At 39.3% G+C, this 25376-nt stretch overlaps 1 protein-coding gene across 2 annotated transcripts in view; it reads right to left on the bottom strand.

The window, feature by feature from the left end:
• usp24 (ubiquitin specific peptidase 24) overlaps positions 1-25376 on the bottom strand; it is a 92117-nt gene that overhangs the window by 3941 nt on the left and 62800 nt on the right. For both annotated transcript variants that reach the window (XM_049481394.1, XM_022666020.2), the window contains 27 exons: positions 22843-23034; positions 20820-20934; positions 20557-20701; positions 19051-19170; positions 18729-18854; positions 18537-18635; positions 18164-18246; positions 16985-17126; positions 15773-15892; positions 15414-15634; positions 13632-13756; positions 13355-13496; positions 12191-12341; positions 11904-11999; positions 10690-10793; positions 10477-10590; positions 7471-7678; positions 7259-7348; positions 6364-6466; positions 6123-6244; positions 5154-5267; positions 4802-4867; positions 4473-4539; positions 2487-2565; positions 2223-2298; positions 844-930; positions 595-705 (listed from right to left, as the gene is read on the bottom strand). In XM_049481394.1, coding sequence (XP_049337351.1) covers positions 595-705; positions 844-930; positions 2223-2298; positions 2487-2565; positions 4473-4539; positions 4802-4867; positions 5154-5267; positions 6123-6244; positions 6364-6466; positions 7259-7348; positions 7471-7678; positions 10477-10590; positions 10690-10793; positions 11904-11999; positions 12191-12341; positions 13355-13496; positions 13632-13756; positions 15414-15634; positions 15773-15892; positions 16985-17126; positions 18164-18246; positions 18537-18635; positions 18729-18854; positions 19051-19170; positions 20557-20701; positions 20820-20934; positions 22843-23034 — 3218 coding nt within the window. The remainder of the gene's footprint in view (positions 1-594; positions 706-843; positions 931-2222; positions 2299-2486; positions 2566-4472; positions 4540-4801; positions 4868-5153; positions 5268-6122; positions 6245-6363; positions 6467-7258; positions 7349-7470; positions 7679-10476; positions 10591-10689; positions 10794-11903; positions 12000-12190; positions 12342-13354; positions 13497-13631; positions 13757-15413; positions 15635-15772; positions 15893-16984; positions 17127-18163; positions 18247-18536; positions 18636-18728; positions 18855-19050; positions 19171-20556; positions 20702-20819; positions 20935-22842; positions 23035-25376) is intronic.

A 25376-nucleotide genomic window follows, 5' to 3' on the forward strand; every position in this document is an offset into this window, starting at 1 on the left:
CATTAGCATCACCCACTAACCGTGCTAGCTATTTGACCGTTCAGAGGTGAGTATATTTTAGACTGTAGTCTGGCAGTTAGGTGGCATTAGGGGTTAGCTGCTAATGCTCTAGCCTGTAGTGGAAATCTAAGCTTACTGTAAATAAACAGAAGCGCTTTACTCACCCAAATTAAAAGTTTTCAGGAGAGAAATCTGTATAAATTAACATACAGTGCTCGTTTGACTTGCCTGACTCGTCTGAATTTTTTTTATAATTTTTTATTTGTTTACTTAACTTAGTGCTGCTTAAAATGTGCCTTATAATCCAGCGTGCCTTATGTATTAAAAAATAGACCACAAAATAGACGCTTATTGACAGTGCACCTTTTAAATCTGGTGCGCATTATAGTGCAAAAAATGCAGTAATTCCAACCTTATAATTTAAAGACATCTGGTTCTGTTAAAGGAATAGTTAGGCAGTTCTAAGGCAGTACGTCTCATGAGGACATTATAATGCTGCACACCTAGGCTTGAATCATTTTTCTTTAACTTAACCTTAATATTTTTTTATTAAATACCCCCCCCCCCCAAAAAAAAATACGCTGAAGTGTGTACCTGTCTGAGGCTGCGATCAGAGTTCTCATTAGCTGGGCTGCCGTCAGAGCCATTACTACTGCCAGACTGCTCCTTCTCATTCAGTAGAGCTGTAGCATAGGCCAGCGTGTCCTACACACACAAACACACACACACACAAACACACAGGGTCATTCTACACAAGAACCACTTTGTAATCAGAACTAAAAACAATCGTTAATGGCAAAATGTTGAGACTCATTATCATTATTCTTAACTGAAGTATTGTACCTGTGCGGAGATGGTTCGCTGAAAGGTCTTTGCTGTGGACGTCTCGTTGGACACGTTACTTTGAGGTGTCCAGTAATGCTCTGACATCTAAGGTAGACAAAAATCACACATCAGTAAACTCATAAAGCTTTTACATTCTTAAATGTACTTTTCTGAATTGAACTACACTGTCTTGGTCAGTTGAAGTCTATACAGTCTACTAGTACACACTACCCTGGGGCTGTCTTAACCCAGAACCATTTTTGAATATGGAGACTAATTGAACAGCTCATTCATTTTTGTTTATTACTGTGGGAACATGATAGAGTTTAGATCAGGCCCAAAATATCCAGCCTGTCCCATCCCGGTCCGAGACAGAGTCTGATTTAAACTCCACATTTTTTTAGTAAGTATAGAGTTACTGGGGCAAAAAAACAAAAAAACAATCGGGCTGTTTAAATGAGCGAAATCTGTTCAGAATGATGTTAATTAACATTGCAACACTGAACACTGTCCTATTATTTAAGAAAAAAAAAACATTTATTAATAACAGATCTCTAAAAGATTAAAACATTAACAATGTTAAATTAGGCTATATATAATAAACAACAACAAATTAGACTACAAGAATGATGTCTGAATCATTTAATCTAATACAATTTATCATGGTTCAAGAATAGAAAACAATTTTTAAACAAATAATTTTTTTTATATTACATAGTCTATGTGCAAAAACACAAAAAGAGTAATAAGGCTGTGTACTGCATTGCACAGCGCTGCAAGTCAAGTGCGTAATACGGACAAGTGGAGTGTGCACTGAGCAATTCTGTAACTTTTTTTTAAAACACAGTTTGATTTATTACTTTGCTGTATTGTGATTATCACACCATAGCTTTATATAAAAAAATTGCTTTAAAAAAAACAAATGCCTACTTCACAGCCCGACCCGGCCTGAGGAAAGTGGTGGGAAATCTCAGGCTGACTTGGCCCTTGAGGTTCGACTTGAGGTTCGGGCCTCGACTTGAGGTTCGGGCCTCGACTTGAGGTTCGGGCCTCGACTTGAGGTTCGGGCCTCGACTTGAGGTTCGGGCCTCGACTTGAGGTTCGGGCCTCGAGTTAGGGTCGGGCCTCGAGTTATTTGACTATTCATACACTGTCCTGTAGTGATGCTCTCAGGATGTTCAGTAGGTGTCGCTTAGAAACTTCATTAGTTAAAGTTAAGGACAGAGTGCTGTAAGGACTTTTACACATCTTATATGTACCATAGGCTATTTTGGGTTAAGAAACATTTCATTATATAGTATACTTTTATATAAATAGGACGACGTAGCTCTGGACAGTATAAATGTTTGGCATGTGAAACAAGGTTTGTTCAGTGATGTGAAATATCAGCAGCTTGCCTTTTTCTGTAGCCACTGCACTGCCCAGCTCCAGTGGCCTGAGAGTTCCTTGAAGTAGTCTTTAGCAGGACCACACCTGCAGAAAATACACAAATATTGTTTGATTTTCATGTGTAAAAACTCCCATGTTCTAAATCATCTGTCAACTTTACAATAGTTAAAATTATAATTATGCAGGATATTGTCTTAAAAGCAGCAGAACACATTAAAGGAGATATAAGTAATTAGAGGAGAGTTAAAAATGAATCTTGTAAGTTTACTCACTTCTGAGCAAGAGTGACCAGAAACTTGACACACTGGTAGCAGCGGCTGCTGTCCACATTGTTGCTCTGATGCATCAAAGCTGAAAACGATCAAAAAATAAATAAATAAATAAATAAATAAATAAATAAATAAATAATAATAATAATAATAATAATATAATATATATTAATATATATATATATATATATAATATATATATATATAATATATATATATATATATATACATACATACATATATACACACACACACACATATATATATATATATATATATATATATATATATATATATATATATATACAGTGAGTCCAAGAAGTATTTGATCCCTTGCTGATTTTCTTTGTTTGCCCACTAATAAAGACACTATCCTTCTGCACTTTTAATGGTAGATATATTCTAACATGGAGAGACAGAATATCAAGACAAAAATCCAGAATATAATTTTAAAGAATATATTTTAATTAATTTGTATTTCAATGAGGAAAATAAGTATTTGATCCCTCTTGCCAAACACACTCAATACTTAGTGGCAAAGCCTTTGTTTGCAAGCACAGCGGTGAGACGTTTGTTGTAGTTGTAGTTGTAGTTGTTGTAACCACAAGTTTAGCACACACACCAGGGGGAATTTTGGCCCACTCTTCTTTGCAGATCCTCTCTAAATCATGAAGGTTGGTGGGCTGTCGCTTGGCAACTCTGACCTTCAGCTCCCTCCATAGATTTTCGATTGGCTTGAGGTCTGGCGACTGGCTGGGCCACTCCATGACCTTAATATGATTTTTCTTGAGCCAATCCTTTGTTGCCTTTGCTGTATGTTTAGGGTCATTATCATGTTGGAAGACCCAACCATGGCCCATTTTCAGATCCCTGGCAGAGGGGAGGAGGTTGTCCCTCAGGATTGTGCGGTACATGGCTCCATCCATCTTCCCAGTGATGCGGTGAAGTAGCCCTGTACCCTTGGCAGAGAAACACCCCCAAAACATTATGCTTCCACCTCCATGCTTGACGGTGGGCACAGTGTTCTTGGGGTCATAGGCAGCATTTTTCTTCCTCCACACATGGCGGGTGGAGTTGAGGCCAAAAAGTTCAATTTTGGTCTCGTCTGACCACAAAACCTTCTCCCAATAACTTGGTTCATCTTTCAAATGATCATTGGCATACTTGAGGCGCGCCTCCACATGTGCTCTCTTCAGCAGGGGTACCTTTCGGGCACTGCAGGATGTGAATCCATTGTTGCGCAAAGTGTTGCCAATTGTTTCCTTGCAAACTGTGGTCCCAGCTGCCTTCAGGTCATTTGCTAACTCCTGCCGAGTGGTTGCAGGACGATTTCTGACCGTTCTCAGCATCATTGCCACCCCACGAGGCGAAATCTTCTTTGGAGCACCGGGCCGAGGTCTGTTGATTGTCATGTTATACTCTTTAAACTTTCTGATAATTGCACCAATAGTTGTTACTTTCACATCCAACACCTTACTAATCTTTTTGTAGCCCATTCCAGCTTTGTGAAGGTCAACAATTCTGACTCTGAGGTCCTGTGACAGCTCTTTGGTTTTACCCATGTTGGAGACTTGAAATCTGTGTGATCTGTCTGATTCTGTGGACAGGTGTTTTTCACACAAGTGATTAGTGAGAACAGGTGGCTTCAGGTCAGGTAACAAGTTGATTGGGAGTGTCTAACTGGTCTGTAAAAGCCAGAACTGCTAATGAATACTAAGGGATCAAATACTTATTTCACTCCATGAAATACAAATCAATTAATATATATTCCTTAGATTTATTTTCTGGATTTTCTTTTTAATATTCTGTCTCTCCATGTAAGAATACATCTACCATTAAAAGTATAGAATGATCATGTCTTTATTAGTGGGCCAACGAAGAAAATCAACAAGGGATCAAATACTTCTTGGACTCACTGTGTATACAACAAATGAATATCACTGCACTTCCAGTTTCACTATGGCTTAAAGAGGGAGAAATGACACCTACCTAGAAGCCCCTTATCTGACTCAAATGCATATTTCAGTCTTTGGGACTGTAGCGGATCCTCCACCATCTGTAAAAAAAATGCATGAATAAATGTACAAATAAATGTATTATGGAATGGAGATGGTCCTATATAAATTGTTATAGAAGTCCCAATAGTCCCAGTGCTTAGATGCTTTCCACTTTCATTACTTATACATAAATAAATAAATAAACCCTAATTATATTGACCATGATTTCACTTAAAAAATGCAAGATGGTAAATATTTTAAGAGATATTTATTCAGCTCAGAAGAAGCATAGAATCTGCTGATCTATGTAATGTTACTCACCAGGATCTCTAGAAGCATTTGGAAGACGTTCTTGAGCTCATGAGGAGGAGCCGTCTCCAGTTGATTCTGGAAAGCACAGAAAGTCATATGTAAGCGTGTTTACTGCTGTGAAGTATGGCTGCATAATGTGAACAAAATATAATAGAGCTATTACACTGACATATACTGCAGTTGTGGAAATGCTAGTGTTATTACACTTGGAGTTAACAGGCGTCATGCAAAAGAAAAAAAAAAATGCCATACAATCAAAATGACAGTCATCTGCATATTGTAGATCACTACTTTGAAACAGAAAATTGTGTCTCTTGTGTTGGACTCTAAATCTGGGAGTGTGAGGACAGGTAGCTCTCACCTTGAGTAGATGCAGCACTTCCAGAGAGAAAGGTTCGTTACAGAAGCAGCAGTATGTCACCATCTCAATGAGGAAGGACAGCGGCCCAGACAACTCGCGCATGGCCAGCATTACCTGCAAGACAAAGAAAATAAATTTTCACAAACGTTTTACAAACATTTGTGCAATAACATCCAACAAATTCCCACAGAATGTTAAGAATATTAGAAAGGGGTGTGCAGAGATATCGTGCTATGAGATCTCACGACATTAAAACAGCAAATATTTAACGTCGGGTGTTAAATGTGTTAACTGAGCCGCTGTGCGCACAGACACAAACAGGCACACACCTGCCTCTCTGTTCCTGCTGACTTTAACATGTAGTTCTGTTTATCTTTAATTGTGAGTAATGCAGAGTCAATGCATTGACATGACGAAAAGGATTAGACTATCGGTTGCCTGGTCTGTATAGAACCCTCACTGGGGGGGGGGGGGGGGGGGGGAATGTGACAATAACTCCAAGGTCTGAAGGGACTCATGTGAGATCATGCAGGAGAGAAGTTGTAGGGTTTATGGTATAAGTAGCTGCACTACTTCCATCCCTATTTTTTTTTACTGCATATAATAAATCATACATCATTCATAATCAGAGTAAAAACGGATTGACACCCATAACAAAATTTAAATGTTTTGCAGTCAAAGAAAATATATACATATTTAAAAATATGTACATTTTTTAAATCTCCCTTGCGTAAATCCTATCTTGCGTGATGATCGTCTCATCACAGTCCTACTAAGTGCACATCAGTTGGCATGGTTAGTGGTCACTGTTTTAAGCTGCATCTCTTGATTTATCAATAGCATGCCAGAAGTCTAATCTAAAATACTAATCTAAATCAGCATGAGCACAGGTGTGGTGCTGCTTAAGCATTGGAAAGCTGTACCATACCTCCCAATAATAAAATAAAGTGGTATGTGTGTGTGTGTTACCTCAATAAGGTAAGGTTGTCCATCAGGTTTGAAGAGCAGCGTGTTTACATCTGGGTGTAATGCCAAGAGGGGTGAGGATGGAGCCACAATTCCAGAGGAGCTGTGTTTGAATGTGCCAGGAGCTAAACATAACAGATACAGTGGGCTCATTACTGAGGATCAATGTTATTAAACTCTATGAAGTTTATATAAATGCTGATAATGGTTGTGTGACTGGAACACTGAGAGGAAGTGCACTCACACTCTGTCCTCTGAGATGTGAGGTCTGTGTGTAACACCACCAGAGCCAGTGTGTTATGCAGATGCAGGAACTCCCGTGCCTGAGCTGAACTCCACCGGCGGTTCTGAAAGAAACGCAAAGAAACCTTCAAACAGAGTCCTTCCAATTCACTTTCACTGCTGCAGGAATTACTGTATTTTGCACACTATAAGGCGCACCAGATTATTAGGCGCATTTTATGCAACACTAGTGAGGAACAGGGGTGTCGCCAAGTTTTCCTTCTGGGTGGCTAGACCTGTAAAGCTAAGCTAAGTAAACAAAACTGTAATTCTTCAAAAAAAAAAAAAATAAACAGTCAAACGAATGCTTGATGTTAATCTACACAGTTTTCTTACTTACTAAGTTAACCGTTAGTGGTTAGTGGCTAATGCCATCCGACAGCACTACACTGAGGAACCCTGAGTGTTCCGGTAGGTCAGGGCGATATTAGCTAGCTTATTAGGTATTAGGTAGCTTATTTAATACAGTAAACACACAGGCTACAGTACTACTCCAGCAGTGATAGCCAGGGGTTAGCAGCAGGCTACAGGCCGATAATACTCTCCTCTAAACAGCTAACAAAAAGCTAACGCTTAGTGCAATTAACAGCCAATGGTAATACTGCAGGAGAACTAAACTAAAACTCTAAACAAAATTGTATATCGCTGTACTCCAGTGAAGAGGCTATACTGCTCCCTAATACCTGACTGGTAGAATTCATACATAGGATTTTTGAGAGAATTTAAATGCCCCTTATAGTCTTGAATACAGTAGGCTTAGACATGGATGAACCTCCAGAGATATAAAAAAAAAAACATTTGCTCTCTGTTTAAACCAGGCTTCATATGAAACCATTATAAAGTCCACACTCCCATACCTGATTATTCTGCCGGTTCGGACCCAAAAGAAAGATGAGCATCCGTTGACAAGCAGCATGTTTCAATAACAGCTGACATGGCCCAAATCCCTGCCATTAAACACACTTCATTAGAACATGTTTCCCAAAACGTTTTTGTAATAAAAACACAGCACAACAAACATACACAAATCAATCCATCATATTATAATTGTATTCGCTGACTTGCTCACCCTCTGGGCAAAGTTGCTGAAAAGGCTGAAGTACTGTGAGCAATTCTTGCAGTTTTCTGGAACATCCTTGTCCAGCAGCGAGAGCAGCATGTCCAGGAGGCAGTCCAGCCCTGAGTCCTGGAAATACAGTGCACTCTCCAGAGTCTTCTCCAGAATGGAAGCCACCACCACACGCACTTCTCGAACACTGCACTCCAGCAGACAGTTCCTACAGAGAAGCAGAGGAAGATTTAGCACCTTTTAGCGGCTCAACATAAGTACATGACCTCTGCATTACGGTACATTTCACCTACATTTCATATTTGCACATAGTGGATGTAAAAAGACAAAATCAGTGATCTGAGGGCTCCTGAGGTTAATCCAGGGGAGGAAATCTTATGTCAAGCTGTAGTGTTAGTCAGGCTACCGTTAGCAAACTTTTTTTCTTTCACTCAGTGTTCCTAGAGCCTGCTAGAGTAGTTGAACAAGATGCGTCGCTTTTTTAGTAAAGTTATATCTAACTGCCTTCTGTTTCACCGTAAATGCAGCAGCAGTTATAGTCTTTTTCAAGGTGTTTTCTGACCGATATTGTGTGAAAGTGTTAAGGGAATCACAGTGTATGTAAATATTCTCAAGTGAATATTTACATTACATAGACTGCTGTGTTATTAAATAATGATAATACTAATACAAATGTAATTGATGGGTTAATTCTTCATGTAAACACTAATATGTTTAATAATGGTAGGTTAAGAGTTCCTTATACAATTAAAACAAGGACCGTTTGGTTTATTAAATAAAATGCTGGGAATCAAATTTAGCATTTTTATTTTGTATATTTAAATAACCAAAAATAATAAATACATAATTGATTATCTAAATTATCTAAATAATTGTTAGTTGCAGCCCTTCCTGTATAATTTGATTATTTTACTGCTTAAACAATTAACTCATCGGTCTACTGACATTAGTCAGTGATGCCACAGCCATCTGTGTGTCCCAGAATTGCAATCAAACATACCTGGCCTTACTCTTACTCTAATCTCTTTCCCATCTTCTCCCCTCATTACACAACATGACATGTGACGAGTGCCTGTTGTTCTCCTCAAAACATGTTTAGCTGTTTTATAAGGTGTGCTTGTGCTCCATGGCTTCGTGTTCTAGCCCACACAGACCCAGCTGAGTGGCACAGAATAATAATGAGATATGTGGGTGGAAACTGACATGAACAATCATCAGGGGGGTGGGGGACCAGTGGTCTTTTCAAGTACACTCATATGAGCCTTTATGTACATGTTAAAAACATGCTGCAATACAGATTTACAGGTAAAAGTATTGTGCACGTTTTTTAAGCCCTGTGCTTTAATAGTTCAAACACACCAGGATTTCTCTGTTGTCCCTCTGAATTGTGGTAAAACTGGAGGCAGTTCAGTACAGTGTTGCCTGTGGATCATAATCCAGTCCAGCACATTCTCTGGCCTTGACAGAGCTGTGGCGTGATCTCAGGGCAGTCCTACCATCCGATACAAACTAGCCAATCGTCAAAGAGAGTATTACAACCCCCCTGAACCACACACACACACACACAAAAGCCTTCCTCGCCTCCCATCCTCAACGTGTTTATTGCCTCATGTGCATGCCACTGACTCTGCATGTTTACATTCTGTGGCCAGGGCTGTTCACTCAGCCAATCAGTTTACAGGAAAGCAACAGTCCCAACATCTGGCAGGTGCAAGTAATTATGAGCCTGGTAAAAACTCACACGCTTGCTCATGCAAACATGTGCTAATAATTTTGCAGCTCAACTGCGATGCAGGCAAACCAGAACAACAAAGACAACAAAGTCTACTAAAGCCAAGACAGTGTGTGTGTAAGTATCAGGGTTTTGTGTACTTGTGAGCATGAATCTTCTTTCTATAACCGATTGCAAGCACAATGTCCCATATTATTACCTGCTACATGCACGACAGTCAAAATATTCACTCCGATTGGTCCAGCAGGCTAAGCGCTGCACTTTCCTCCGAGTGCGCTGTGATGCTACTCTGCAATGCTCAAAAAGAGGTGATGGCTGATTTTACATGTATCAGAGGAGGCCTGTGTTAGTCTTCACCCTCCTGGTGTTGGGGCATCACTAGTAATAGAGGGAGTCCTAATGAGTTTGATAATTACGGCTGGGTAATTGGCCGTGTAAATTGGGGAGAAAATGGGAATTGAGATAGAGAGAGAAAAAAAAAAAGTCTGAGCAGTATACCAGTTTATACAGTATATTGGAGGGGAAACTAGAACCAATGACAAATGTTCCTCTCGTGCTCCAGACGAGTCCAGAATCAGAAACAGTGGAGTCGTTTACCCATCACAAGATACAAAACTCCCTAAAACTCTGGCTACGAGGAAGTATCTGTGGCCTTTTTAAATATATAAATAATGTAGCTTAAAGGATCATTTTAATGCACACTGAACTGAATTTATTTTTCAAATAAAGAGGGAAGAGAATTGTGGTTGATTTTAATACTGTTATGCCTGTAATGGCTTTAATAATAATATATTGTACGTTGATTTGAAACCAACTTGTGTCTTACTTGTGCAATAGAGCTTTTGAGAAATATCTCTTTTGAATAAACATCTATTTTGTTTATGGAACTATTTCAAATATTTAGTTTTGCAAAGGAAGCTGCGTTAAAGTTGTTGCCATATGTCTTTTTTAAGATCTATTATTTAACTACATTCTTCAGCTGTTTTTCTGCTAATAAAGTCTGATTTCTTGTTTAATTTTGTGGGACAAAGTCAACCCTAAACCCTATCAAAGCCTTAATTTAAAGCCTTAGTGTTTTATATTATATATACTCCTAACAGTACAGTAACTAAGTCACAAACCTATATAAAAGCCCAGTCATGCAAAAAAATAAAAAAAAAATAATAATAATAATAAAAAAATAATAATAAATAAATAAAAATAGTGAAATACTTTTTTGGTCATAGTTCCCAGCACTATTCAGTAGACTATATACCCGTGCTTGTCACACTTACTTGATGATCTCCCGGCCCTCTGTGGCCACCAGGTACTGGACCATCCACTGACATGCCTCACTGCTCTTAGACAACAGCATCTCTACTGTAGCTATCCACTCCTCTGTGTCCACCCTGAGAGAGAGAGAGAGTCAGACAGAGTCATACAAAAAAGTCGTTCTTTTCTTCAGATTATAAACAGATTACAGTACAGAATCAATTAAGGTTCAGCACCTGAGCTTCTTCTTGGTGCGCAGGTAGGTGTGAAAGAGGAACTGCACGGCCAGCTGCAGGCTGGTCTTCGCCATGGCCTGATAAGATGGGTGCTTCAGCTTCGTCTGCACATGTTGAAGGAAAAACAACGCATTTCAGTTCACTTAATGACATTATAATAATCAGTGTAATTTGTAATATGTTCTTCTCTTCTTTTCCTAGTTACACATGGTTATTATGTATAGTCGCTAAGCTAGATGTGAGTTTGCACTCTATCAAAGGTGAAAGTCGTGGGAGGGGGCGGTAAAACATGACATTACCGGTTATTTTTAACCCGAAATGCTTGTTTGAACCTGACAGAATCCAACTACTCATGTAGGGTTTGGAGATTAAATGTGTGTTGTGCTCTGATTGAGTATAAATTCCACATTTATGTTCTCAAAGCCAGAGACACAATTTTAATAGATTTTAACTTGAATTTTAGTATTTTTTCTACTGTCAATTTCGATATTCTTTCAATACATGAGAGATTCTCCTTTCATCTGGTTATTTTATTACTAGTATAACGTTTTTTTTTTTATTAGTAAACAGACAGCACCATTTAAAGTGATGCACATGCTATTGTGTCATGTAATTTATTCTTACTATTTTTGTATTTATTTATTTATTTATTTTTACAAATAGTAAGCATTCCCCTTCACTTTATATGCAGATTTTACTTTAAACACAGTGCAAACATATCCTCCTTGTATTTTAGTTTAAGGAAAAGTGTAAAAAATACGTAAATCGCTGCCACTTAAACGAGTTCTTTACATGTTTCTGACAGAAGCAAATGTCAATCTACTGAGATTCCCTCTAGAGCTTCCACATGTAAAGATGTACAATCTTAATTAGCCCATTTTGAATATAATTGCAATAAACAGTCAATCAATTAATCAAATGAATTTTATTAACCTCCAAGTCCTAGTTCAATTTAAGGATTACACAGGTAATTTTAACATCAGCATAAAACATTGTGAAAGCAAAATTCAAATTTATAGACAGCTGATTATTTTGTATGTATTCTATAATAAGATTTATTCAATTTATAGATTTAATATACATACAAAATGAGGTTATTCATTATTATCATTTCATAGGAGCTGGTGGGCTAATTTGGGTTAGTTATGGGCAGAATTTGGACTAAGATTTATGTTGCCACTTGCTATAAAAAAAAAGGCATATTTGTGTCTTACCGCATTGACGGAGGCCAGAGACAGAGTGAAGTTAAAGTAATCACTATTGTACACGTCTCTGTTCTTCATGAACTTCAGGTTCTCATCTCTCACCATCTAAAACACAAACACACGAGTGTTATTAAATATGGCAAACATACACTCTATAAAAAAGTTTCTGAGATTCTCAGCTGTCTGTTCAGCTTTTTGTGATTAATAAAACATTGATGCAATACAAAATGTATGTTAATATTATTAATGTTTTCTCCCTGAGACACAATTTGCTATGAGAAGTGATGGAGCTGCACCTGGTAGATCCTGGCAGGCATCTTCTCCACAAACAAACCCTTCTTCTCTCCTTTCCTGACCAGGCGAGTGAGCAGCGTGAGCCGATCGTTGTTAGCTCTGGGGGGTCGTGGAGACGACTGGGGAGAGATCTCAGGAGATGAAGGGGCTGACCTGAGAGACAGGGCAGAAATAACACTCATTAGATAAATGCTTAGAAATAAACTAAATGTAAGATTTGCAATGTTTAACACATGAAGATTGATGCTCTTTCTAACCCTGTACATCAGTGGTGCTTAATCCTGGTCCAGGAAATCTACCACCCTGCAGAATCAGCTCAAACACTAATCCAACTAATTTGGATACCGTTTTTCGCACTATAAGGCACAATTCAAATATTTTTATTTTCCCAAAAATCGTCAATGCGCCTTATAATCCGGTGCGTCTTATGTAAGAATTTTATCAGTCAGGTATTAAGTAGCAGTAAAGTCACTCTGCTGAAGTACAGCATTATAAAGGGATTTCAGTTTAGTTCACCAGCAGCATTAACAAGCGCTAGCCATTTGGACATTCTAAAGTGAGTATTATCGGACTGTAGTCTGCGTGTTTACCATGCTAAAACAAGTTATGTGGGACAAACTGCTATCAGAACACTCAGGGTTCCTCAGTGTAGCGCTGTTGGGCAGCATTTAGGCGGCATTAGCGGCTAGCTGCTAACAGAAGCGCTTCACGCGCCCAAAAAAACAGTAGATTTACTTTGACTTGTCTGACTCCTCTGAATTATTATTTTTTAATTACAGCTTTGTACTTAGCTTAGCTTTACAGGTCTCGTCCCCCAGTGAGACATGCTGAATTACAAGGGAAACATGGCGACTCTCCTGTTCCTAACAAGTGCTGCTAAAAATGCGCCTTATAATCCAGTGAGCCTTATGTATGAAAATAGGAAAGAAAATAGAAGTTTTTTTGATAGTTATTCGGTAATAATGGCATTTAGGATCATCTCAGTATTATAGCCAGGTGTCTTGGATCTGCACTCTAAGGTAATAGATCTCCAGGGCCAGAATTGGGCCCTGCCGTACATAACCTGTTGTGTTATGCCGTTTAGATATGTAATGCAATAGAAAACAAAGGAAAACAGACATGCAATTAGAAAGCGCTATGGTGCCTTGATATTATGTGCAACTCACAGAGACAGGTCCTCAGCTTCCTGCCTCATGACGCTGACGCGGCTCTTTTTGGGCAGCACGGGGGAGTTCTGGTCACTGATACGCTGGTAGAAGAGCATGTAGGCATTCCAGTAGCGTCTCCGCACATCTGGATAGGGGTTCGCTACAGGGGGAAAAGCAGTAAACCATAATAAATCCCAAATATTTACATTATTTGCAAACACATCAGTTAAAATGATGCTGTTAAAATGACACGGTTGAGTGGAGGAATAATAGATCAGGAGGCAGTGTGACTTACACTGATCATAAACTTTGGGTCTGTACTCTCCTCCAAAGCACTCGTACTCCAGAGTCTCGTCATTCATGTCAAACTCCTCCACCACGTTATCGTTAAACTTATACCACCGGCCTCGCGAGCTCCCCCTAGAGAAACAGAGCCACAGTCAGCTTAATGTGGTCATTCCTGCATTCCTACATTCCCTGGGTGCCTGTTCCAGTTTTAAACGGTATAGCTGTGCCAGGAATCTGGACCTGTTTAAGCCGTTAGAACATCCAAGAAAAGACACTCCAGAAACAGAGACACAGGCCCATTATGACCAGTAGTAACTGCCAGGAATAACTCAACTTCAGCACCTCACACACTGGAACATAAGGGCCAAACGTTTAATATGCAGTAAAGAGTCAATTGAAAAAGTACAGAACATAAGATCCATGTTTTTTTACTCACTGTTGAGTTGATTTCAAAATTAAACGAGAGTTACCTGACGCATTTAGAAATATATATAAGGAAAAGTTTACACAATTAAAAAAACACTTATATTTTAAATACTTATTTTTGTTGCATAAGAAATACACAATTTATTGAATATATTTATTTAAAAATATATATATATATATATTTCTTAATCAGTTTCAAGTAGTTAGGGATGAAATGTTAAATGGACGAAGATTACTTAATGCTGAAAATATCAATGGTGTATGACAAAGTGCTCACAGAGAATGTGAGCATGCTAAAAAAGTGCCAAAAAGTCTTTGAAGAACATGCATTGTGGTTCAGTCTCCTTTCAAAGTGTATGAATCTGTTGATTTTAGCAACTTTTTTGCACTCTATTTTAGCTTGCCATCTCTCTAAAGTACAAATTCTATGTTTCTTTGGTTTATTATTGCGTGAATGAGTATAAGCTTTTTCGCATTAGCTCTTTCATCGGCACCATTAGAAGCACCATGGTTGCTTAAGTAATCAGCCAAAGCTGTTACAACATCCTGGGAGCGACCAGACACCCTGTTTTTAGAATAAATATATTTGGCTTAGTAGGAATTGTAGACGAAGCACACTGATGTCATCTTTTATAATATTTTGCCTTTTCCCCCACTCAGGATTGCTACAGCTTTCAATAAAAAAAAAATCTGAAGGACTGCTTCTTTAAGAATGAAGGTATAACAAAAGGTATTGAATTTTGTCATTAAGCACATCAAACTAGACAATTACATACTATGCTTTAATCATTTCCTTACTTATTATTCCCTATTATTGTCTATATTATCAGACCTTGCAAAATGCATGTGTATACCGTATTTTTCGCACTATAAGGCGCACTTAAGGCACGCTAGCTCTTTGGCCATTCAGAGATATTGTCAGCCTGTAGCGTGCTGCTAACCCCGGCTAGCACTGCTGGAGCAGCATTAGCATTACTGCTACTGGGAGCCGCTTATGCTATAGCTTTAATGAAAATCTCTCCCAAATTAATATTTTTCAGCAGACAAATCAGTGTGGATTAACATCCAGCGCTCGTTTGTCTTGTCTGACTAAAATGTTTTTTTAAAGAACTATAGTTTTGTTTACTTAACTTAGCTTAGCTTTAAAGGGCTCACCACCCAACGCTGAGGCATGCTGAATTAGAAGGGAAACATGGTGACACCCCTGTGCCTTACTAGAGTTGTATAAAATGTGCCGTATAATCTGTTGTGCCTTACAGTGTGAAAAATACGTTATATAAATTTGCCTACTGAATAAAATCCCATTATTAACATAGAAAGCAAATCCTATACAATAAGGATAACTCTCAATAACTGAACTTACCTGCGGTCTTTGATGAAAGAGTAATAGTGTCCTGCGTGAGCCTGCCCACTGTGCACCACCACCCCTACCAGCTCATAGTTTTCAGAGATGGTGACTTTCTTGCGAGGAGATCCTCCAGGTCCAGCCTCTCCACCCCTGCCATTCTCACCGTGGTCAGCGCTGGAGTCCTGCCGAGCCATGCCAGACACTGTGTATGGCTCCATGTTCAGCACCCAAGGAAACTAGCGAGACAGGTAGGAAATCATCATTATTAAATAGGATTCTGTTAAACATGGTAGAAAATCACCAACATGCCCAATAATACTTAATAAGATTTGTTTCTCATGTTTCATGTTCAGGACCAAGCCTGAAGATCTTACCCTGATCTGTTCATCATACTTGATGGACCGGCCACTCTCCCAGTCAAAGCCAAAGCGCATTAGATGGATTACCAACACACTGGGCAATGATTTAATACAGGTGCGCTTCACTGTGGTCCTCTAAAACAGAAAAAAAAAAAAAAAGATATTTAGTTTATATATGCATTCAGTATTTTATTTTGGAAACCTACCTAAGCTAGAGCCTTAAAGGAAAACTCTGGTGTGAAATAGACTTGGGGTGTATTGAAATGTGATAATGAGTACAAACTTTTGTCAAAGCATTCTGAAATAAAGGGCATTTAGCCAAATTTCAGAACAGGCTTACAATGCTAGTGATAGGGGCATAGCATTGCCCATGCAAAGATATTCTCAGAAGACCCAAGCTCTTGAATGGCATGCATTTTTTATTTCTCTTTGCTTGCTATTTGGGCTAATTGGCCATTGATTAGAGTAAAAACAAAGAATATCTTTTTCAATGATGTAATATTTGAGAAAAATTAAGATGTAAAGATGTCCACATATGAGGACTTCAGTTTTATATTTCGTTAAAAGAAAATGAAGTTGCAATTAGTAATGATGTGCAAAACATTAATTTTGTGCTTAAGCAGTGCAAAACAAATGTAAAAACAACAATTGTGCCCTTTTAGACAATATGCCTTATTTAAAGTGCTGCTTCAACACGAAGAAATAAAGTAAAAACACAAACATTTACTTTATTTACTGTCTATTTACATTTCTGAACAAAATTGAAACTGTAATGTGTTAAATTCTTCTGCCACCACTAGGTGACAGTATAATGGCCTCATAGGAGGACACCAGGCCCTTGTAAAGTAAAATTTAGTGTTGTGGTCTAAACAAACCAAAATGTGATGTCCACGTATGTGGATCAACAAGGTTCCACCATTGACAAGTTCTCAGTGCCTACTTTTAAATGTCTGAGCCTTCAGAATTCTACCAATGAAGTACGGAGCTACTTTGAGCTTGTTAATGATGTGAAAATAGTAATTTCTTTGCAGTAACAAGGAACACTATGCCCCATAACTGTTTGGAGCATCAGCAAAAAGCACTGAATGCTGGGGGTGAATGGAGAAAGGCCATTGCACAACAGTTTCTCTATATCATGATTCACTACACACACAGATTTCTCATTTAAAAAAGTACATACTTAATTTTCTAAACAACAAAAATGTCACACAAAATCGCAACCTTTACCTTCTCTTTGCATTTTTCACAGTAGTAAGCATTGCTGCCCTCTAGCACCTCCCCTCGGACAAACTGATCCAGAGAGATCTCCAGACTCTGACATGACGTTACTCCTAAGTTTAGTGCCATGAAGGTTTCTTCACGCTCATACCTGTGCAAGAAGGAGATCAAGAACAAAAGAGAGAGACCTTTAGACAGACAGACAGCGGTTTGCTCTATATGGTGCACTTAAAATAATTTAATTGTCCCAAAAATCCACAGTGTGCCTTATAATCCGGAGCACCTTATGTATGAATTTTACCAGTCAGGTTGTAAGAAGCAGTAAAGCCACTTCACTGAAGTACTGAAGAACAGTGTTAAACAGGAGTTCCAGTTTAGTTCTCCAGCACTGGGGCTTGAGTAGCATAAGCATTAGCCGCTAACCGCTATCTCCACATTCAGAGGTGAGTATTATCAGCCTGTAGCCGGCTCCTAACCCCAGATAACACTGCTGGAGCAGCATTAGCATTACCCGCTAACCTCGCTCGCTATTTCGCTGTTCAGAGTAGAGTATATCAGACTGTAGTCTGTGTGTTTACCATGTTAAAACAAGTTACATGGGACGAACTGCTAGCTAATATCACCCTGTCTTACCGGAACACTCAGGGTTCCTCAGTGTTTAACTCTCGGGTGGCATTAGCAGATAATGGTTAGCCGCTAATGCTTATGCTCCAGCCTTAGTGCTGGAGAAATTCAGGAATCTAAGCTTACTGTAAATAAAAAAAAAGCACTTTACTAACCTAACTAAGCAGTTTTCAAGGAGAGAAATCTGTGTAGATTAACATCCAGCACTTGTATGACTTTAAAAGAAAGTATTTTTTATTACAATTTTGTTTACGTAGCTTAGCTTTACTTAATTTAGTTAAACCCCACCACCACTCAGCAGCGAGACCTACTAAATTAGAAGTACCTAATAGTATTTCTTATAATGAGCCTTATAATCCGGTGCACCTTATGTATGAAAAAAGGCCAGAAAAAAAAAAAAGAATCATTGATAGTCTGCCTTATAGTGTGAAAAATACAGTAGTTTAGTAGTCATTAGATGGAGCCAATTTAATCAAATAAATAAATCATCACTTCAGTTAACATCACTGATATTAAATTGGTATTTACTGATGGAAGTTTGCCCTTCTAAAAGTTTTTACTGACCTGTGTGGACAGTCTTTGCATATCTTCTGGTCAGAGAAAATGCCCTGGAATGTGTTCTTGAAGAGCTGCTCTCTTCCAATTTTCTGAATAAAAAGAAAATAAAGTGTATTAGGGCACCTTACCAATCCATTCTCAGCCAGGCCTTGATTTTAGATCCCAGAAGCCTCGAGCCACAATAAACACTTCCCCAATAAAATGCAATTCAGTTACAAATCTGGTTTAAATGTATTATAACACTCATTCTTCCACATGAACATTAACTTATATTAGGACAGCAACTCATTATGAGACAAAACTGCACTGTGTAAAAATTATATTTGATGTTTCATCATATACTAACATATTAGTTCTTGTAATTGTATGTGTTGTGTACCTTTAGATGCTCGTCTAGCTGGTCAACCAGACTGGTGAAAAACTCATAGGCGTCCTGCTGCTCTCGCACATAGAGCTCCTTATTCCACATCTTAAAGATCTGCAAAAACAACACCACATTCTTGATTAAACACAAATTTCAACCACAAACACAAAATGCCTTTTCTGAACGGGCTGTTTACTTGCTCCTCACCTTCCAGAAGTTCTCAGGTACATAGTACTGCAGCTTACTCTCCATCAAGTGGCCGAATAGAGACTGCACCTGACAGAACACACTCTCCTCTGGGTTCTCTGCATCATCTTCAATGGACAGGATGGACTAATAAAGTAAAATGAAAAAGAGAAAGAAATACTTTTATACAAGTGATATTAATCAATTCTGTGCACCAAAGCAAAAAAACATGCTTTTAAACAACGTTTGTTTTTAGGACAATTCTCTAGCCCCACCTAGTGGAAAAAAAGGAAACAGACATACACTATAAAATAGTTTTTTTTTTTTTTTTACACACACACACCTCAGGTAAGCCAGGCTGCATATAGAGCTGCTGGAAAACTGCATTCATGTAGCAGGTCGCTCCTCCATTCTTCAGTCCCACAAATCCTGACACTGAGCGGCTGTCCACCGGGGGGAGATACTGAGGAGAACAGAAAGACAGACCCACATTAATCCACTCCATACTCTGTATAACTGTATTTTAAAGGTGTGCATTCAATACTGTATGTTTTTGTAGAACATCAACAACATTGCTATTGTTGGTTCCAAGTGTTCAAGAGTTAAATACATTTGACAAACTTCCAACCTCTAATTTCAAGGCAGCTTCTTAAAAAAAAGGCCTAGCTTAAACCTACAAGTCAATTTAACTACTTATATATTTATTTGCATTCTAACTTTAATTTTTATATTTTTTTTTTCACTTTTCCAACTACCCAGCTGTCTTGTTGAGACCCAGGCTTGTTATATCACCTCCAGGTGCACAAGTGCTAGCTCACCATTCATGTAAAAATCCTTGCTGTGACTATATCTTAAGCACCATTACACAACTAAACAAGTAGCTCAGTATACAATACACAAAAGAGACAAGTCCAGACCTGCCAACTTATAAAATTCTTTCAAAGAACAAATCCCCCTCATTCAACATCCGCAACATGAAAATGAAGAGTAGATAAAAGTAGTGGAGGACTTCATAGATAGCTTGCTGGATAAGCAAATGTCCTAACAGGCCATCTCACAAGAGACAAACTTGTGACAAGGTGAAACATCGTACAAGCGCACTAGGAGGTCAAAATGTGTGCCTGTTACACAAAACACGTACATGATGGCAGGTCTGCAAGTTGCTCGGCTTTGTTGACTTCAGTCTCCGTACCAGAATTATTCTCTCAGAGTAAAATGAGAAAGTTCTGCTGTAGTTGAGACAGGTAGCTGTGCAGTGCTTGCTATAAAAACAGGGCAGCCATGTACAGAGGGACAGTTTCTGAAAGACTGCATGCCTCAGCCTGTTCATATCCCAGACAAATGCATTCAGAACTGTCTGAAAAGTCTGACCGGCAATATTGTGGGAATGATACTCAGGATTAGCTGTGTTTTAAAATGTGATGATTCAGAGCATATACTCTTAACATGCCTAAAATCATTAGAGAAATCATCAGAGTGATAAATTAGCGATTTGAGGTATTTAACAAAAACTACTATTATAATGCAGAACATCACTGAGGACATATTCCAGGAGCTATAAGATATCGTTCGTTGTGTAAAGATAAATAATGAGTTTCTTTGATTTGACCAAATTGCCTCTGGAATATAATAAAGGGGAAGATGGATGATCACAAAGCATCAAACCAAACTGAGCTGCTTGAATTTTTTACTTTTTCAGAAGTGGCATAAAGTTATCCAAAAGCAGTGTGTAAGACTGAGCCAAGATACATGAAAACTGCCCTAGAAACCAAGGCCAGATTAACAAAAAAAAATTAGGTGGCTTCCTAACTAAAAGAAATAAAAGTGAATGAGAAGAGTAAGAACTCACATCAAATTCCTTAGTGAGGGAGGGATCAGCCTGGTGGTGCATGGACAGCAGTTCCCTGGTGATAAGCTGCAGATTGGTCAGAGAGCTATCAGCCAGCATCACCAGCACCTCATACGCTGCTAACCGACTGCTCTCTGTACTGCACCTGAGAAAAAGACAGAGAGAGAGAGAGAGAGAGAATTAGTTTATGGCTAGCTGCTTATAAATATATTTATGCTGCTGCAGCTGTTTGTGTGTGAGTGTGTGTGTGTGTGTATTCTCACTTTGGGTGGAAATCGTGAAGAGGAGCTGTAGTGCTGGTAGGGTTGTTGCTGTTCAGGATGATGCGTGATGCTCGAAACAGGAAGTCGTCCAGTAGCTGCTGTATAAGTGAAGGGCCTGCAACAGAGCAAACACATTTGAACCTTTATTTATATTTCTTTATGAATCGATTTCAATATGTTTAAATGAATCAAAGCCGGGCATGCATTAATGTGTATTTTAGAAGAAACAGAATTATAGTGCACTTTTCTTAACTTCTCTTCCTAGTGTCATTTGAGATTAATAGAGACACCATGGTCAACTTGGTATCAGCAGGGTTTCCGCCACGTTCATTTCAGTGCGGCGGTCCGCCACGCCTTCGTTCTTCCCCGCCACCCTTCGTGAAAATTCGGAGCCCGGCGTTTTTCCCGCGCTTGATCAGCGTTGCCCCGCCCTCTCTCGTTTCTGACACTGGAATTTGATCATCTCGACAGGACACCGGCTGTCAAACTGGACAACTGAATCCGAGGTATGTGGCGCTGAAATGATGTTTTTTTATATTTGTGAACAAGTTGTTGAACATTGTTCAAGGGTTATATCGGTAATATGTTGTAGACGTAGCCTACACAACACGGCTGGTTTCGCATGTTGCATCTATTTCGGGAGGCTACAGGTGAGGGCTTCTCTAGCCGTAATTCCTAAACGCACAGCTGTGTTCCAGTCCTGCACATGTAGCAGGGTGGCCGCGGGTCCTTAAAAAGTCTTAAATGGTATTAAATTTCATTTTTGTCAAATAAGGCCTTGAAAAGTCTTATTTTGTCTTAAAATTTCAACCAAAATGTCTTAAATTTGCCGGAGCTAAATTTAGGGGGGAATAATTCCGTCAGCCATGTGTTGAACTTCGGGGGTGGAAATCGGTAGTTAGTCATGCAGTGCCAACATAACGCGCGCGCGCGAGAGAGAGAGTGTGAGTATAGGTCACAGCGAGAGAGAGAGACTGAAACATAACGCGAGAGAGAGAGCGAGAGCGCGCCTGTAAATAGCGAGAGAGAGAGACTGAAACATAATGCGAGAGAGAGAGAGAGACTGAAACATAATGCGCGCGCGAGAGAGCGAGAGCGCGCCTGTAAATAGCGAGAGAGAGAGACTGAAACATAATGCGAGAGAGAGAGAGAGACTGAAACATAATGCGCGCGCGAGAGAGAGAGATGAATTAAACAGTGATTAAACAGCTTCAACTTACGCAGGTGTCCACTCAGGCTCACTCACCTGGTGGAGTGAAAATCACGCTATGTTTCTGTTTCTGGAGCTGTCATAAAGCAAGGATGTAGGGCCCTAGAATAGAGGCACCCTAGAACAGCTCTGTGATGCATTTGTTTTCACGGTCCAGTAAACATTTTATTGTAATTAAATTAAAGATTAAAGATATTGATATGTATAATTTAACATTTTGTGTTGCACACTTTTACGTTTACCGTTTCTGAAAAAAGAACAATAAGGATTTATTTTAAAGAAACCTACTTTTTGCAACTTTTTGTTTTAAGTGGGCATTTTTCAGTGACAGTTGGAAATAAAGAAAATAACTGGAAACATGTGTAATTGTGTTATATCGTGATATCATTAACGTGATATAAATTATCGGTTCCCAACCGGGGGGTCCTGCCACCGCACCTTCAAGGAAATCCTGGGGGAAACCCTGATCAGTATATCAGTAAAATCAGAAACCCTAGCGATTTTATAAGTAAATACTAAAATACCAAGACAGGATGGGCCTTGAAATACAAACATTATTAAACAACTCATTAAAGACTGCATGATGTGGGGGCATTCACTGCTTATTTAATTCAAATGTGCACTACTAGCATCTGGGTCTAACAGGAAACTGATTAAAATTATTTTGATTTGGAGGGGGAGGGATAAGGGGAAAAAGGTTTCGAAAGAAACAATAAAAATATGAAGGAAGTAAAGAAAGATCAAGAAACAGATAGAGAGACAGAAACAAGAGACAAAGAAAGAGATCAAAATGACAATGAGTACGAGACTCACCAAACTGCTCCTTCTCATTGCCACAAAGTGAGAGCAGGGTTTTAATAAGGCGCAGATGGCCGGCCTGCAGTATGTTGTCAGCTTCGCTGGTCTCCAGCTCACTAGTCCACGTCGGCTCAAAGTTATCCAGCCAACTGATCTCATCCTCTAGCATCACTGCTGGACTGATCTGCAGCTGCTCCATCTCCGTGCCTGCACACAGACGAGGATAAGTACCGTATTTTTTTCACACTATACAGGTGCTGGTCAACGAATTAGAATAATATGAAATAGTGCAAGCATGAAATTCTTTGAATGCATTTTTTGTGCAGAAAGCAAATCAGGTGTTCACCGCACCTGTCCTACTCGTTAGACTAATCACAGAACTCGTTACCTGGAAAAAAATTTGCTCACCTGAGCTTTCCAAAAGGCCCATTTAGGCCATTTAACTGTGACACTGTTGTTTTATTGAATTAGAATAATGGAGAAACCGTTTCATTGAATTAGAATAAATGCTCGAATTTTTGTTTTCTGTGAAGAGTGTTCACTGTGCAGTATAAAGTCAGGGTTGAGTAGAATTTCTAAGTTGTAAAATCAATCATGGGTAAGCAGCGCGACCTCTCAACCGGAATAGTGGCTCAAATTCAAGCCTTTCGCCAAAAAGGCTTGACCCAAACTAAAATTGCTGAGCAGCTCGGCATCAGCCAGTCTTCCGTCTGCAAAGCTCTCAAGAAAAACTGCAGCAAGCGCACCAACTGTTCCGGCGTCCGAAAAACTTCTGCTCGCGACAACAAGCAGCTGAGAAAGATTGCAGTCAGCAACCGGTTCAAGTCCACTTCCGAGCTCACCGACTTGTGGAACAAGCAGACCGGCGCTGACGTCTCCAGATCAACCACTTACTGTCGTCTGCGCGAACTTGGCTTCAAATCTCGCGTTCCAGCAGTAAAACCGATGCTGAACAAGAAACAAATGGAGAAACGGCTGAAGTGGGCCAAAGAACACGGCGAGTGGTCTTCAGTGACGAATCACGCTTCTGGATCTCCTTCGGTGACCAAGGTCCTCGTGTCTGGCGTCGTGGTGGCGAAACCTACAACCACGAGTGCGTGAAAAGATCCGTCAAGTTTCCCCAGAGCGTTATGGTCTGGGGATGCATGTCCGCTCGAGGTGTAGGGAAACTCTGCTTCCTCAAGAAGACTGTCAATGCTGCCGTATATCAAGATGTTCTGGAAACGTTCCTGATTCCGACTGTTGAGGAACAGTTCGGCGAAGAAGACTTCATATTTCAACAGGATCTTGCACCGGCTCATGCGGCAAAGTCGACCAAAGATTGGTTCACTAAAAAACAGCTTGAAGTTTTGGCATGGCCGGCCAACTCGCCTGACCTCAATGTCATTGAAAACCTTTGGGCCATCATCAAGCGGAAAATTCGCGACAGAAAGACTACTACGCTGGACCAACTGAAGCAGAACATCGCCACTGCCTGGGAAGCTGTGAGTGCGGAAACTTGCGACAAGCTGGTCAAATCGATGCCGCGGAGACTTCAGGCAGTCATACAAGCCAAGGGGGCAGCCACACAATACTGAGAAAGTGATGATTGTAATTATAATAAAAATTATTCTAATTCAATGAAACGGTTTCTCCATTATTCTAATTCAATAAAACAACAGTGTCACAGTTAAATGGCCTAAATGGGCCTTTTGGAAAGCTCAGCTGAGCAAATTTTTTTCCAGGTAACGAGTTCTGTGATTAGTCTAACGAGTAGGACAGGTGCGGTGAACACCTGATTTGCTTTCTGCACAAAAAATGCATTCAAAGAATTTCATGATTGCACTATTTCAAATTATTCTAATTCGTTGACCAGCACCTGTAAGGTGCAGTTAAAATCCTTTAATTTTCCAAAAAATCTTCAGTGCACCTTATGTATAAATTGTACCAGTCAGGCTGAAAGAGTAGTAAAGCCATTCTGCTGAAGTACAGCGATAAACAGGAGTTTTAGTTTAGTTCTCCAGCAGTATTAGCATTAGCTGCTAACTGCCTTAAGCGCTAGCTCTTTGGCCGCCCAGAGGTGAGTATTATTGGCCTGTAGCCCGCTGCTAACACTGACTAGCACTGCTGGAGCAGCATTAGCATTACCCGCTAGCAGTTAGCCGCTAATGCTAATGCTTCAGCTTTAGTGGAACTCTGGAAATCTAAGCTTACTGTAAATAAATGGAAGCGCTTTACTTACTAACATAAACAGTTTTGTAGATTAACATCCAGTGCTCGTTTGACTTGTCTGACTTGTCTAAAATATTTTTCTTTAAGAATTAGTTTTGTCTGTTTTTTGTAGCTTAGCTTAGCTTTACAGGTCTCTCCACTCTTGCAACTCTTGAATTAGAAGGAAAACATGGCGACACCCCTTTCCTTAGTAGTGTAGCATAAAAAGCGTCTTAAATTTCGATGTGCTTTATAGTGATATAGAAATTCTTCATATACCATATATTTATAAGCTGATTGGTGCTAAACACAATTCTACTATTCAAACTTCCCTCCATTTTCGTAACATTGGAAAACAT

This window comes from Astyanax mexicanus, chromosome 1 (genome assembly GCF_023375975.1).
Source record: "Astyanax mexicanus isolate ESR-SI-001 chromosome 1, AstMex3_surface, whole genome shotgun sequence".
Taxonomy (NCBI): domain Eukaryota; kingdom Metazoa; phylum Chordata; class Actinopteri; order Characiformes; family Acestrorhamphidae; genus Astyanax; species Astyanax mexicanus.